Source organism: Canis lupus, chromosome 17 (assembly GCF_011100685.1).
Source record: "Canis lupus familiaris isolate Mischka breed German Shepherd chromosome 17, alternate assembly UU_Cfam_GSD_1.0, whole genome shotgun sequence".
NCBI classification, from domain to species: Eukaryota; Metazoa; Chordata; class Mammalia; order Carnivora; family Canidae; genus Canis; species Canis lupus.
Genome location: NC_049238.1, coordinates 20,986,377 through 21,001,301, shown reverse-complemented (window position 1 = coordinate 21,001,301; position 14,925 = coordinate 20,986,377). Strand labels below are relative to the sequence as shown.

At 47.5% G+C, this 14,925-nt stretch overlaps 1 protein-coding gene across 2 annotated transcripts in view; it reads right to left on the bottom strand.

The window, feature by feature from the left end:
• Positions 1–14,925, bottom strand: part of DPYSL5 (dihydropyrimidinase like 5) — a 97,236-nt gene that overhangs the window by 13,652 nt on the left and 68,659 nt on the right. For both annotated transcript variants that reach the window (XM_038561032.1, XM_038561033.1), the window contains 6 exons: positions 13,460–13,618; positions 10,957–11,136; positions 9,128–9,196; positions 7,139–7,183; positions 5,112–5,187; positions 4,059–4,215 (listed from right to left, as the gene is read on the bottom strand). In XM_038561032.1, the coding sequence (XP_038416960.1) occupies positions 4,059–4,215; positions 5,112–5,187; positions 7,139–7,183; positions 9,128–9,196; positions 10,957–11,136; positions 13,460–13,618 (686 nt within the window). The remainder of the gene's footprint in view (positions 1–4,058; positions 4,216–5,111; positions 5,188–7,138; positions 7,184–9,127; positions 9,197–10,956; positions 11,137–13,459; positions 13,619–14,925) is intronic.

The window sequence follows — 14,925 nt, the reverse complement described above, 5'->3', positions numbered from 1 at the left end:
ACTGAGGCTGGTGTCTGTGCAAGGTTGCGGGTGGCTTCAGCTCTCCGGGTGTTCTAGGCTAGCTAGGAACTTAGGGCAGAGACTCAGGAGGGTGAGACCATGCATGAGACGGCAGAGAACTTGGCCTTGTTCAGAGATCTCTGTAGACTGAGGACTCAGAGGTGGGGAGGGGCAGAGGGGGAAGGATGTCCACGTTGCCCAGGCTGGGGCAACGTCAGGAGAGAACACTGTTGGAGGGCACAGAGGGTCCAGGCTGCAGCATGGGGTCATGTGGGAGAGGGGGACGATTGCTGGGACTACACAGCAGGAGCCCTAAGAGTCTAATCTATTTGTAGGAGGTGCTAAAGCCTTGGGAATGCCTGCGGGCCATCCAAGCTGCCCACATCAGAAGGGGAATTTGGGAGCAGAAGGCATTCACTGAGTTGGTGACCAGGCATATTTGTCAAGCCCTCAGACGATTCAGGGTCAGGCTGCACATTGGGCTGATTACTGGGGGCCTGGCAGGGCTCGTCAGTCACAAATGGTGCCAAATGACTGATGTCCTTGGCCAAATCCACAGTGAGATGACTTAGCTCTCCCTGTAGCATGGGCTGATGTCCTCATTAGCCAAAGATGCTGCTCTGGGCCTTCTCAAAGATTGCAGGAGGGACTCTCCACAGAGTAGAGGGTTTGCTCTAGGGTGCCCCAGGGATGCCCACATACCCTGGGCCTGCAGAACCCAACAGAGTTTCACCTTCTTCTCAGAGGTCCTCCAGAAGCCCGAGGAAGGTTTTAGATTGGAAGATGTGCCTTTAAGAGTCATGGGCTGAGTATTAGGGACCTCAGCTCCAATTCTTTAACCAAGTCTTACTGAGCAGCCACCTTCAAAAAAGACTCCTAGGTGCCCTTGGGTTAGGTGTGAATGAATGTGGTCACATTCCAAAAGGAATTTTTTTTTTTAAGATTTTTTATTTGTTTGTTTGAGAGTGAGAGTGCAAGCATGAGTGGGGGGAGGAGGCGCAGAAGGAGAAGGAGAAGCATACTCCCCGCTAGCTGGGAACCTGATGTGGGGTTCAATCCCAGGAGCATGAGATCACCACCTGAGCTGAAGGCAGACACCTAATGGCTGAGCCACCCAGGCGCCCTTTCCAGAAGGGCTTTAGAGGTCACCTAATGCTGCCCTGAATCTAGGAGATAGGACACACCAAACCATACTCTTTAAAGTTTAAAACATGACCGGCTTTCTTAAGTACTTTAACATTTTACATATTCAGATGAAAAAACTTCTGGCCCCTCTAATAAATTAGATTTTTTACACAGAGAACAAACTGATGGTTGCCAAGAGGGAGGGGGTGGAGGGATAGGCAAAATGGGTGAAGGGGAGGGGGCAGTACCGGTTTCCAGTCACTGCCTGAGTAAGTCACTGGGATGAAAGTCACAGATAGGGAATACTGTCAATGGCACCGCAGTAGTGTTGTATGGTGACAGATAGGAGCTACACTGGTGAGCCTAGCATAACCCATAGAGCTGTCAAATCATTGTTGCACGCCTAAAACTAATGTCACATCGTGGGTCAACTAGACTTCAATTAAAAAAGAAAACAAGAAAGGAAAAAGAAACTAGATTTTAAGTAAAGGATAAACTCTTACATCTGTAGATTGTGCTTTTTACCCTGATCTGATATATAAGAAATCATATCTGAAGGTAGATCATGATGAAGCAGCACACATTTTCTTACAAGAATATGGTAATTGGTGTCTGGGTTTTCTATCAAGTATTTTGTGTAATATCAATTATCACCAACAATGCGTCCTAAAGACAAAATGATAGTGACCATAAATTCCTGTAAATAATGTAAATGTTAAACAATGCTCCAAATTCTATAAAATTGCACACTTTCACAATATGCACTGATTTTAAAAAGGAATTCAAACTCTTCTCATAATAGCTCACATGAAATTACAATTCAACTTGAGTGAATTTATTTACATAATTTAAACTAAAAATAGGCTAGATATAAAAACTTAAATCATTCAATTAATAATACTCCCCCCACCCCCAGCCTATTTGAATTTGGGTAGGTGGAGGCCTTTACCACCCTTCTGTTCTTTCCATGGAATTGCCTGTGGCAAGCAGAGTGGTTTCAAAAAATTCTTTGACCTTGGAACTGAGCCCAAAGTATTACAGTGGGCTCTTGACACTTGTTTGTTTTTGTTATGTTGATAATGATGATAAGGAGGCTGGTTTTTCCCAATGAGAAGCTTTTTTTTTTTTTTTTTTTAAAGTAGACCCCGCACCCAGCAAGGAGTCCAACGTGGGGCTTGAACTCACAACTCTGAGATCAAGACCTGAGCTGCGATCAAGAGACGGATGCTTCAGCGACTGGACTGCCCAGATGCCCCTGAGAAACATTTTTATAAGTAAGAGCTGACCTGACATTTTTCCTCTCTCATACTCCCTAATTCATTTCAGTCTGTAAGGGCCGCTGCTGCTCAGTGTCACAGCAATACTGTGGGAGGGGAAATAATCACGGCACTGTGCTGCACATACACTGCCCCTCCAGGGGCCTCCTCCCTCTGAGACCTGATTGACTGCGCCCCACACCCCACTTTAAGGTGTTAACACAGCAGGATGTCTGGTGGGGATTCTCCAGTTGGTGGCAACCAGGATGGAAACGTAAGGACATGCATGGATAGAGTAAGTGCCTGGTTATCTAAAGACAGTCCCCTTTAGTTGGGGCTGGCCACTTCTCTCAATCATTCTCCTCATCATCCTAGGAGAGAGAGGTCAATCACCATCCCCAGGGGTATGGAAGCAGAAGACAGGCAGGGAGACTGAAATGTTGCAGAATGGATAGCCCTGTAATCTTTCCTTCCTTCTTCTTTTTTGTGGTTTGCGTGGGCTTCCCTACTCTTTCCTAGCAGTTAAGGAGGGCACATCTCAATAGGTTCACCCATGGAGAACAGAGGTGATGGCAGTGGGCATCTGTCTGAGAGGTGGACTGGTGGACTGGCCCTGGGGCTCTGGGCAAGGAGAGCCAGTGGGGTGGGGACAACCTGCCCTCCCACCATAGACAATGGCAAAGCTGTGAGAGCTTTCACGGGGGCCCAGACACTCCAGAAGGCAGTCAGGCTTGAGCTGCCTTCCAGGATCTTTGTTTATGGGGATGCTGCTGGTTCTGGAAGCTAGAAGGTAAGGAAGGAAGAGGTCAAGCTGAAATCTATCTCCTGGAGCTGGGGATGGTGTAAGGAAGGCACAAGAGAGCCCACACTGGGCCTGTGCCCTGCATGATGCTTGGGTGTGGAGAAGAATCCCCCGGCCCTGAATTGGGCATGGGGAAGGGAGGACGCTGATGTTTAAACTAGACTGGACTTTAATGACCAGAAGGGAGAGAAAGCAATGGATTCCACCCAAAATGTCATTAAAGGAAATAAAGAAACTGCAAGCAGTTTGGGAACAGAACAAAAGCTATTCATTCAGACTGTTTGTTAAATCTGTGCCTTTTCTATTTGGATCAGATGGGGAAAAGTAGTGTTAAAAAGAGAGGGGGCTGGAGAAAAGGAGATCTGGAAGGAAGGATGAAGGGAAAGCGGGAGAGAGGGCAGAAGGAAAAGAGTAAAGAGGAAAGAAAGAAGGGAGGAACACACAGGAGAGAAACCGCACGCGAAGCAACGAGAGGAGGCAGAGGTGAACCCAGAGATAGAAAGGTCCACCTATATTCCAGGACACGTCAGAGGCCACAACCTATAGCCCTGCAAGGGTCTTCAGGGTAAGGAAGCAATGTCCTTTGAAATTCCGAATCGGCACTGTTCACACTGATAAGCTCTTGACTCTTACACTTCAGAAGCTCTCACTCCAACTCAAGTGGTCAGAGAAGCCCCATGGGATGGCAATTAGCTGACAGGCTCTGGAGAAGGGAACCGGAGCTAAGTCTTTCCACGGGCACAAGGGAATCAACCCCAGGTCAGATCTGGGGCCTCTACGACATCACCTTGAAGATCTATAAATCCCCGGGGAGGCACATATTACGAGTCAGCGATGTGCTCCGGGGGCCCCAGCATTCTGCCGGGGTGCCTTACTTGGCCAGCAGGCTCATGAGGTAGGTTGAGGTGTTGGTGTCCAGTCTCAGGGGAGGCACCGTGACATAGGCCGCCGCGTGGGACCAGTCCTGGTGGTAGTAGTGTAAGCCCGTCAGTGTGGCATGCGCAGTGGTGGTCTCAGCCAGCACAACCTTCCCTGGAAGAAGGAAGGTCAGACCATAACTGGGAAGCCACTGAACTGAGAGCTCACTGGTCTGACTGGCCACAGGTGGAGGAGCCGAAGTCAGGGGGAGGGAGGGACTTGCCCACGCTCACGCAGACGTTTGAGAACACAGAGGGGTTCGAGGCCAGGGCACTCCACATGGCTACTGCTGGCTCCAGACAAGGAGGACAGAAGGGCAGGGGTGCCGAGGAGGGGCGCTTGGAGGAGCTCCCTTTGGCTGGAGCACTGGGGCTGTAGGGCACGGACAGGAGGAGGGAGAGGCACCGGTGCAGGTGAGACACACAAGGGGCTGCCCCTAGGGGAGAGGTGAGGGGCCAGATCTCGAGGCCATACTGCCAGAAGGCTGGAAGCCCTTGCTCTGATTTATATCCCCAGGTCTGTGACCATGACTTTGTTTCTCCTGTTACCAGGACCTCACTGGCACCCTGAGCCAGGCCATGACCCACAGGTGCCCTGGGGCTCGGACATGGAGCCAGGTGGCTGTGAGGGAGGTTGGGCTCCTACCTGTTATTTCTCCAGGGCCTTCTCAGGCACCCCTTGAAAGGCCCATTGGAACTGGTCCAGTATTTTATGTTGGTTACCAAGGCAACCACTAGTAAAACCCAAGAGGCCAAAAAGATAGCAATGAACAAGTTGCCTGAAAACTTGGAAAATTTTACCAGACCCAGGAGAGGTGACAGACACGCCTGTAAAGCTGTTAGGCAGACAAGCGTGCAGAGGAAACACTGGTTCTGAACACGGAGGTCGGGTTAGGGCAGAAGGCTTCTGAGGGTGACAGTGGAGAACAGGGCGGACACCGGGCTGGTGGGCCCCATAGGGCTGCGACCCCACCATGCACGCGCACTGTCCATTCCAGCCCCAGGACTCACCTTGCATCTTAGCAGCTGCGATAACATCGCCGGCCGAGATGCTGGACACGTTGACCAGGTAGATCGGGCAGTGAGTCTAAAGGAAAACCCAGTGGGAAGAGAGTGCATCAACCCCAGGAACCGGCTAGGCACTAGCCCAGCCCTGGGCAAACCAATCCTGGCCCCAGTGCCAACCCCTGCGTCTCTCAGCCCCCACTCTCGGGAATGCGGGGCAGCCCGAGCCCAGACCGCGTGAAGCGAGGAGGAGGCAGGCAGCACCCAGCACCAGAGCCCAGGGGCAATGTCAGGGCAAGATGTTGAGGGCTGAACCTCCCATCCTCTACCAGCCCAAATCAAGATGATTGATAACTTAATACAAGGGCCTATTTTCGTTCATGAGTGTGATGACCTAGAGACAGTCGAGGATTATACTGTATGAGGGCTGCTTTATCAGTAGATAGAATGCACCCTGGAGAAGAAACGAAATACAGGAGGTTCAGGGTTCGGAGTCTGAGTCAGACAGGATTGGTCTTGCAAGTAGACACCTGGATTGTAGTATCGATGAGCTTCTCCTCTCTTCACTTCTCTGGGCATATGTTTGAACTAAAAAACAGGAAGCTGGGAGTGCCTGGGGGGCTCAGTGGGTGAGCATCTGCCTTTGGTTTAGGACGTGATCCTGGGGTCCTGGGATCGAGTCCTGTATCAGGCTCCCCACAGGGAGCCTTTTTCTCCCTCTGCCTAGGTCTCTGCCTCTCTCTCTCTGTCTCTCATGAAAGAATAAATAAAATCTTAAAAAAAAAAAAAAAAAAAACCCAAAACCCAGGAATCTGGCCTTCTGTTGTTCAGATCTTTCTTTATTCTGGGGCAAGTTTCCATCAGGAAGTAACTGATATCATAACTACTATCATGCCAGTAAAACAACGTCCTTGTCCAGTGCCCAGACTTGTAGATTGCTAATCGGAAAATTTTCCCAAATGTTATTGTGATGCCTTCTCTACTTATCAAAATGAGAGGACAGAGAGCCTAGGAAAAGGCCCAACATGTCATGTGCTTGGCACAACTTTACTAATTCTGAGATCCGCTGGACCTCCAACCTCTTGTGTTTTCTCTGGTGTTCCTAACACCACCCCTGAGGCTTACATCCTTCAGGGGCAGTCCATGTCTTTTCAGAAGAGAGGTTCTCTGAGCAGGAGTGCCCACTAGAATCGGGGGTGGGCTATTTAAAACTGATGGCTGGGCATCATTCCCACATTCCTGATTCAATAGGTCTGCGAGGGCCTGAGAATTTGCATTCTTAAACTTCTAACAAATGTCGATGCTCCCAGTCCAGGCACCACACTGAGAAAACCCGTGTTCTAGAGGCGACAGTTCAGATTATCTGAGCAAATTGAACTCTTTAATGATCATTTAGAAGGAGAAATAACCTTGGTCTAGTGCTCTGCTGTTTATAAAGTGCCTTTCCTTCTCTGCCTCCTTTGATCCTCACAACCATCCGTGAGAAGTGTTATTACTATACCAATTTCAGACAACAAAAGAGTCTATCAGAGTGGTTGAGTGACCTGCATACGTGGAGAGCTTATATTTGGTGAAGCCCTCACATCTCTTGCTCATTTCCCACCACCACACTGCATCTGCACCCCCTGACCCTGAGCGATACCAAGGAAAACTTCTAAGTGGTCCAGAGGCAGAGGCTTAAATCTCAGTTCTCAAAGCAAACATCTACCAAATTCCTCTACAGAAGACAGAGTTTGGTTGCAGGGAGGCTCTGTGGCCTCCAAACCCATCCTCCTCCCGTGGGAACCACTTCCACTTGAGCAGTGAAGCCAGACTCAGCAAGCTCAAGGGGGTGGAAGAGAGAGCAGACAGCAAGGACCTCCGCCAGGTCTATGGGAACAGCAGCATTCACCCAGCAAGCAGTTTTGGGGTCCTGCGAGTCAGGGATGATGTTGGCAGCCAGGACAGAATGGGACTCCACTGTGTAGACAGAAGATTCTGGTTTCTGAACCCAGAGTCGAGAACAGGTTCAGGGGCAGGTGGGGTCTACTTACCCTGTTTGCAATGGTGATGACTCGGTGAGTGGCTTCAGCTTCCAGCTGTTAGAAACAAAGGACAGGAAGAAAACAAGCCTCACCATTTCTTCCAAGCAAGCCCACATCTGCTCGGGAGCCCACTTTGTCGAAAGTGTTGGTACATCGAACACAGAGTTGGAAGGGTCAACAGCACCCATAGAGGCTGCATCACAGGAGCACCAAGCTCCAAGCACTCTGCTCGCCCTGAGGGAATCCGAGAACTTAGTATCCCCAGCATATCCTTTTGGGATGCTACTCGGGCCTTAAATAAAAGGCAAGGAAACAAAAGCAAAGGGAAATCTAGAGTCCCATCTCTCCATGCTTTCTGGTGTATTGTCTCCACAGCCACACAGCGCGGTAGCAAAGAACAATCCTAATATCAGGCTGGAAATTAGCCTAGACCAGGGTTTCTGAACCTCAGCACTATAAACATTCTGAGTCCAGTAATTCTTGGAGGTAGGGGCTCTCTGGGCATCCTGGGATCCTCAAGCAGCATCCCTCACCTCTACCCACTAGATGCCAGCAGTACCATCCCCAGGTGGGACAACCAAAAACGTCACTAGGCATTGCCGAGTGTCCTCTGGAGAGCAAAATCTCCCCCGGCGTGGAGACTTTAACCAGCAGATGATGTCAGTGATGGCTCATGCTATTAATACCCTACAGTCAAAGCCTTGCTCTTGCCCTCCTATAAGTGAACAAAGCCCAGTCCTGTGACCACCGCCCACTCCTGTTCTCACAGGCACACTCAGGGCCTTGCCCGACTGATGGCAGTGTCATCACGTCCTGTCTCTGGATCCTTGTGCCTCGTGAACATCCAGCCAGCATTCTGCACGGAAGGCTTTGAAGAAATGGGAAATAGCTTTCTCCTCACGAATGGCAGAGGATATCTGAATAGGGTCACAGGACAAGAAGGCACTATTTGTCCAATGTGATCCCGCCAGAGCAGAATTCTTTAGTGGGGGGGCTATGGGGGATGTGGGTGGATGCCCTGCAAAACTGCACAAGGACAAAACCACAGGGCAGAAGGATGGTGGGGCTTTTCATTACCATTGCCGTGGGTCATGGGGTAATAAGGGGCAGGGAGCATGGACACCTGTGTGCCTCTGGTTGTTGGTGGGAAGCATCTGAAGTTTTCCTCAGATGCTCAAAAGGATCTCATTCCAAAAACGTTGACTCACTCACTGGCTTATAGCCTGGAATTTCTTTTAAAACATGAAGGTCCGGGCAGCCCGGGTGGCTCAGTGGTTTAGCACCGCTTTTAACGCAGGGCGTGATCCTGGGGACTCAGGATTGAGTCCCACGTCAGGCTCCCTGCATGGAGCCTGCTTCTCCCTCTGCCTATGTCTCTGCCTCTTTCTCTCTCTCTCTCTCTCTCATGAATAAATAAATAAAATCTTTAAAAAAAAAAAAAAACTCATGAAGGTCCTTTCACTCTGTCTCCCCACTGCCCATTCAATTTTGGGGAAAGCAGCCCCTGCTGTGCTCACATTGTCTCCCTCAGATCCCTGAAATCAGAATCAAATCAGATGGGTCTGGTTTCCCCCCAAATGTCATTCCCAAGGAAGCCCAAGGCCTTTGGCTCAGGGCATGATCCCAGGGTCCTGGGATCGAGTCCTACATCGGGCTCCCCACAGGGAGCCTGCTTCTCTGTCTGCCTATGTCTCTGCTTCTCCCTGTGTGCTCTCATGAGTAAATAAATAAAATCTTAGAAAAAAAAGATTCTATGAATCCAGGGATGTCTGGGTGGCTCAGTGGTTGAGCATCTGCCTTTGGCTCAGGGCATGATCCTGGAGTCTGGATTGAGTTCCACATCAGGTTCCCTGCAGGGAGCCTGCTTCTCTCTCTGTCTATATCTCTGCCTCTCTCTCTCTGTGTCTCTCATGAATAAATAAATAAATTTAAAAAAAAGAAAGATTCTATGAACCCATAGGAAAGAAGCTGACAAAAGGCACAGAAAGTTTTCCTCACCTCCTCTGGGCGGCTGATTTCGATTCCTTCTGGGCCCGTGATACCCAAATCTAGCGCTTCCTTGGCACCCTGAATAAAAGACAGAAAATTGAATGATACAAGAAAATCACAAACCCCAGGGACTCTCAAATATGTTGGACAGAGCCCATTGCAATAGACTTGCTACTTTTCTCACCTCTGTAGTATTCATCTCCCAAAGAGGGCAGAATCAGTACAGGGCTCCCTTGCAGTAAGGGGGCAGTAAGACTCTCCTAGGTCTCACCTCCATAAGGATGGAATATATTTTTTCCTCTTAAAATTACAGTTCTGTATCTAACCAGCAAGTTTGGGACATGAAAGACGATCGGACTGAAAGTCAGAACTGCCCCACTGAAGTCTAGTCAAGTCTCTAGCTTCCAGCCACATCTAGATGATGTGGCTTTCCTTTCCAAGTATCCTTTTCCAAGTATCCTATTTAAGATCCAGGAGCACAAAGGGACTCATCTATCAGTGAGTAGACCGCTAATAATATCCCAGCTCTTCTGGAGGGCGGATGGTAACAGGAAAGCAGAGAGCTGACTCTCATTTATTCTGATGTCAAATCTCCTTAAAATATTTCTTAGAGGTGCTTCAAATTCTTTTGCTATAATGGAATTTAAATATCATATTAGGAGAGGATGTGGAGAAAAGGGAACCCTCTTACACTGTTGGTGGGAATGTGAACTGGTGCAGCCACTGTGGAAAACTGTGTGGAGGTTCCTCAAAGAGTTAAAAATAGACCTGCCCTACGACCCAGCAATTGCACTGTTGGGGATTTACCCCAAAGATACAAATGCAATGAAACGCTGGGACACCTGCACCCCGATGTTTCTAGCAGCAATGGCCACGATAGCCAAACTGTGGAAGGAGCCTCGGTGTCCAACGAAAGATGAATGGATAAAGAAGATGTGGTTTATGTATACAATGGAATATTACTCAGCTATTAGAAATGACAAATACCCACCATTTGCTTCAACGTGGATGGAACTGGAGGGTATTATGCTGAGTGAAGTAAGTCAGTCGGAGAAGGACAAACATTATATGTTCTCATTCATTTGGGGAATATAAATAATAGTGAAAGGGAAAATAAGGGAAGGGAGAAGAAATGTGTGGGAAATATCAGAAAGGGAGACAGAACATAAAGACTGCTAACTCTGGGAAACGAACTAGGGGTGGTAGAAGGGGAGGAGGGCGGGGGGTGGGAGTGAATGGGTGACGGGCACTGGGTGTTATTCTGTATGTTAGTAAATTGAACACCAATAAAAAAAAAAAAAAAAAAAAAGAAAAAAAAAAAAAAAAAGTAATGCCATAATGTTTGAATTGTGGTTGCTTTATAGTAAACTACACAGCTGCCTATGAGTAAACAGATATCTTCTAATAAGATTTATTACTTGTACCTAAATGCTTCCAGATTATATTCTTTTTTTTCAGACTCTTTACTATTCACTCAATTTAAATTAAGAGCTGATACATATTAAAAACTGACCTAAAATGGCAAAAAAAAAAAAAAAAAAAAAATATCATATTAGAACTAAGACATTATCTAAGACTTAAAAACCATTTTGTACTGTGAAGAGTTTTTTTTGTTGTTGTTTTTTTACAGATAGTAGACAAGTTTGGATTTTCTGATTAAGATTTGTCATCTGTGGGGTTGTCAACATCTTGCACTTTCTTTTATAACTTATTTTGTCTGAACAAAATTGTGAGATGGGTGATGGGTGGTCAGGAATCTCCCCCCCACCCAGACCCAGTTATCTGTATTGGCACCCCAGCACCCCCTCCCCAATATTCTCTATTCTCTATTGCCTTGCCTCGGCCACGAGCTCCCCATTCTCAGCATGGACTCGGGGGATCGCTCCAATGTCCTTGCAAGCATGCAACACTTGATACAGCTCGCTGTCCCGAAGCATATACAAGTCTTTGTAGGTCATGAACATCTGGAAGGAGTTGACACCCTTCTCCCTTACCAGTGTCTCCATTTCTGCTTTCACCTGGAGAGCAAAATGCAAAGGCAATGCCACGTGAGTACAGATGTTCAAGAGGCTGGCTGGCAGATGCTGGCTCAGGATGGAGATGTGGGCCATATGACCACCAGCAACCTCACAGTATCATCTCACTTTTCACCCACCCCACAGGCTGCTGTGAGGTCATGTGAGCAAGCAGATGCAGAAGTACTTTGAAAATTGTCAAGTATGACACACATACAGGAACTTTATTGTTACTGTCCAGGAATGTTTCTGCTATTCCGTAGGCTTGTCCTATGTTTCTGACTCCAAGTTAGCCTTATTCATAAATGCACTAACACCTTTTTACTCTCAGGGCTTGTGCCCTCTGCCCCCTTAATAAATATGCACAATTCAGTAGAATAATGCTAAAAATCCTGAGACCCAAGGCGCCTGGCTGGCTCAGTCAGTGGAGCATGCAACTCTTCTTGATCTTGGGGTTGTGGGTTCGAGCCCCAGGTCGGGCTTGGAGATTGCCTAAAAGTAAAATTAAAACAAACAAAGAAACCCAATCCTGAGACTCTGGGGAAAATCTAATTTAGGAATATGATCAAAGCTACATGAATAAGGAGTTTCATCCCAACGTTACCTACATTAGGAAAAAACTGGAAGCAACATTGGTCTGACAATAGGAATATAAATTGAGGTTTATTTCGTTGATAGGACATTAGGTAGCCACCACACTGATGGTCATGAAGACCATGCAGCCAAACCAAAAATGCTCACATTGAGTAAAAGAGTTACTATGTAAAAAAGCACATATGAAGAAAAGACTGGAAGGAAATAAGCTAAAACAATAGTGGTTGTGTTGGAGTGACCAGATGATGGGCTTCTTTTCTATTTTTAAAATCTTCAGTTAGAAAGAAATTATTTGATAATAACAAAAAAAAGAATTTGAAATTCTAGATGCGTGGAAGTCCCCATAACCTCTGGGGACCTAAGGATGGCTGGCCTGGCTTCAGTGTGGCTGAGAACTGGAATGGATGCTCTATTCCAGGCCAACTCCAGGTGGAGGGAATAGAGAGGCTCCAGGTAGGGTCATCCACCCAGGAGGGTGTCCAAAATAAACAAAACCCTCACCTGAGATAAGGGCTGACTGACATTTAGGGTGGTCTGTGCCTTTACCCAATACCAGGAGGGAGGTCTTCATGGTGTGAGGCTTGGAGGGGTCTGAGCTTTTCAGAAGGACCAGGTGAGAAATAACAGAGGAGACTGGGTGAGCCCCACACTCACAGCTAAAACCCAAGGGCAGTAGTACCTGAGGCTTTTAATTACCATCTGAGAAGGGAGTCAGGCCCTGTAGACCAGTCTCTAGAGCTGAAGAACTTTGTAAAATGTCTTAATGCTTGTTGTTTTTGTTTTTTGTTTTTTTAAAAGTAGACGATGTTATGCGCAAAGTGGGGTATGAACTCAGGATCCTGAGATCAAGAGCCACACGCTCTATTGACTGGGCCAGCCAGGTGCCCCAGTGCTTATTTATTTTTCTGATTCTAGGGCACCCACGGAGTACCGGCACATGGTGATTAACACGGAATTGATAAAAGAATGAGCATCCAGGCTGCTTCCCTGGGATAACAAGCAGTAAAAGTCCAGAAGTGAAACAAAATCTAAACGCTCGTCTATCTGTTTTGGGGAAGAGCAAAGAAGTGGGAATCGGGGAGAGGGGACTGGACTCTGGCCCTGAGGCCTGGAGCAGTGGAAGGACAGGAAAGCCAGAGGGCCACAGAGGCTGAAGCGAGAAACGGCTCAGTGGGAGCCAGCCTCAGCATGTGCCAGGAGCAGCCTCACGGCTCTCAGAGCAGGAGCTGGGCCCCCCAGGAAAGAAGTAGCCCAGTCCATTTGTACCAGGCAGCAATAACCAGTCAGTATGGGACCTTCTGTTCTGTTCTGAGCCCTCAGGACCAAGCTGTCACTTCCAGCATGACAATGAGCCTGACTCTTGCCAAGCCCACTATTCAGCAGCAGCCACTTTAGGAGTCAGCAGCGCTCACCGTAAAGTATTCTGTCAAATGCTTAAAAGAGTTGCTGCTGTGGTCTGAGCAAGGACTCAGCGCTCTCCACACCTCTGGTCTTAGGCCCTCTGTGTCTGCTGGAAAACTGGCCCTTTAAATTAAGCAGAATGAGCCTTCTGGTCCTCTTGCGGAACCATGTGTTTTTTCTCTTGGCATTTGGGGGAGTTGGGATGGTGGTGGTGCGGGTCCCACACCTGTGGGAGAGCACCCCACCCTAGCTGACTCTGACCAAATGGTCCCTCTGCCTGTTCTAAAAAGAACATTCATTCTTCTTTTGGGATTCCACCCAGCACCATTACCTTGGGTGCCCACCAGGTGATCCCCACGTGCAGGGCATAGTCACAGCAGACCTTGGGGTCCGCCAGACCCCGGCACTTCTCATAGGCATCCACGAGGGAGGTTTCCTTATCAGGCAGGACGTGGCCGATGACCATGGTGGTGCCTCCAACTAGTGCTGCCTGCAGGAGACGGGAAAAGCAGTCTCATTACATCCCTTCCCACAGCCAAGTCACCAATGCAAAGACACACAGAGCCCTTGGATGGACATTCAGGACAACCACAGACCCTATCAAGCAAGAGGCTGTGAGTCTCCAGTGCAGCAATGCTTGGGAAATTGTAAGGAGCTGGACATACAGGAGCCAGTAACCTTTATCACCACTGTGGATCCAGCACAAACCCACTTCTTCCTTGTCATGGGTTCTAGCTCGGTGCTTTGGAAAAAACACTTAGTGTGTTACCCCAGCCTGAGGCCAGCCTTTCTTTTCCAGACTCCCCTCCTCCCACACCCAATGATTTTAGCCAATGTGAATATAGAGACAACACAACCAAATGTTTGAGGTAACAAAATGTCTATTTATAATTATTTAGTTATCCAGATGTATTTAAATCCTAATATAAAATGTTAATTTGGATATATCATTTTGTTTTATTCACTCATATTTCATGAAACGATTTTATTCCAAGTTTTCATGTGCACCTTCCGCATGGGAGTTCTTTGTCTTCAGTTTTTCCAAGCACGTTGAGTTCATTTCCATTTATCTTGTTTGAGATCGAGTACTTTTTAGGTCCCTGTATGATTTATCAATGAAAAATTACCCTATTCACAATCTCCACAAGATACCACTTAAAAAGAAATCATTAAGAAGCCTCATTTGTGATAAAAAAAAAAAAAAGCATAGCTCCAGGAATAATTACTAAATCTTTTTTTTTTAATATTTTTTTAAATTTTTTTATTTATTTATGATAGTCACAGAGAGAGAAAGAGAGGCAGAGACACAGGCAGAGAGAAGCAGGCTCCATGCACCGGGAGCCCGACGTGGGAATCGATCCCGGGTTTCCAGGATCGCGCCCTGGGCCAAAGGCAGGCGCCAAACCGCTGCGCCACCCAGGGATCCCAATAATTACTAAATCTGTATTAAAGATTCACCTCGCCCATGCATACTTTTTTAACAACCAATTTGGTCGGCTGACCTGCACAAACTTCCAGAATGAGCATTGACCAAAGACTATTCCTGGCTAATGTTGTTCCCAAACAAAACTTCATCAAAACAGAATAATCAAGAGAGGGCTCTGCTACTTTCTGTATGCTCTGATAGAGGGTGACTCTTTTTTTTCCAATGAGTAGAAGTTTAGACAAAACCCATCCTTCTATTTGGGTCCTGACAGTAATTTGGATCAGCCTAAGTTTGAGTCCTCGTTCACCACCTCCCAGCTGGATAGCCTCAGCCACATTACTTAACGTCTCTGAGATTCTTTACCTATAATA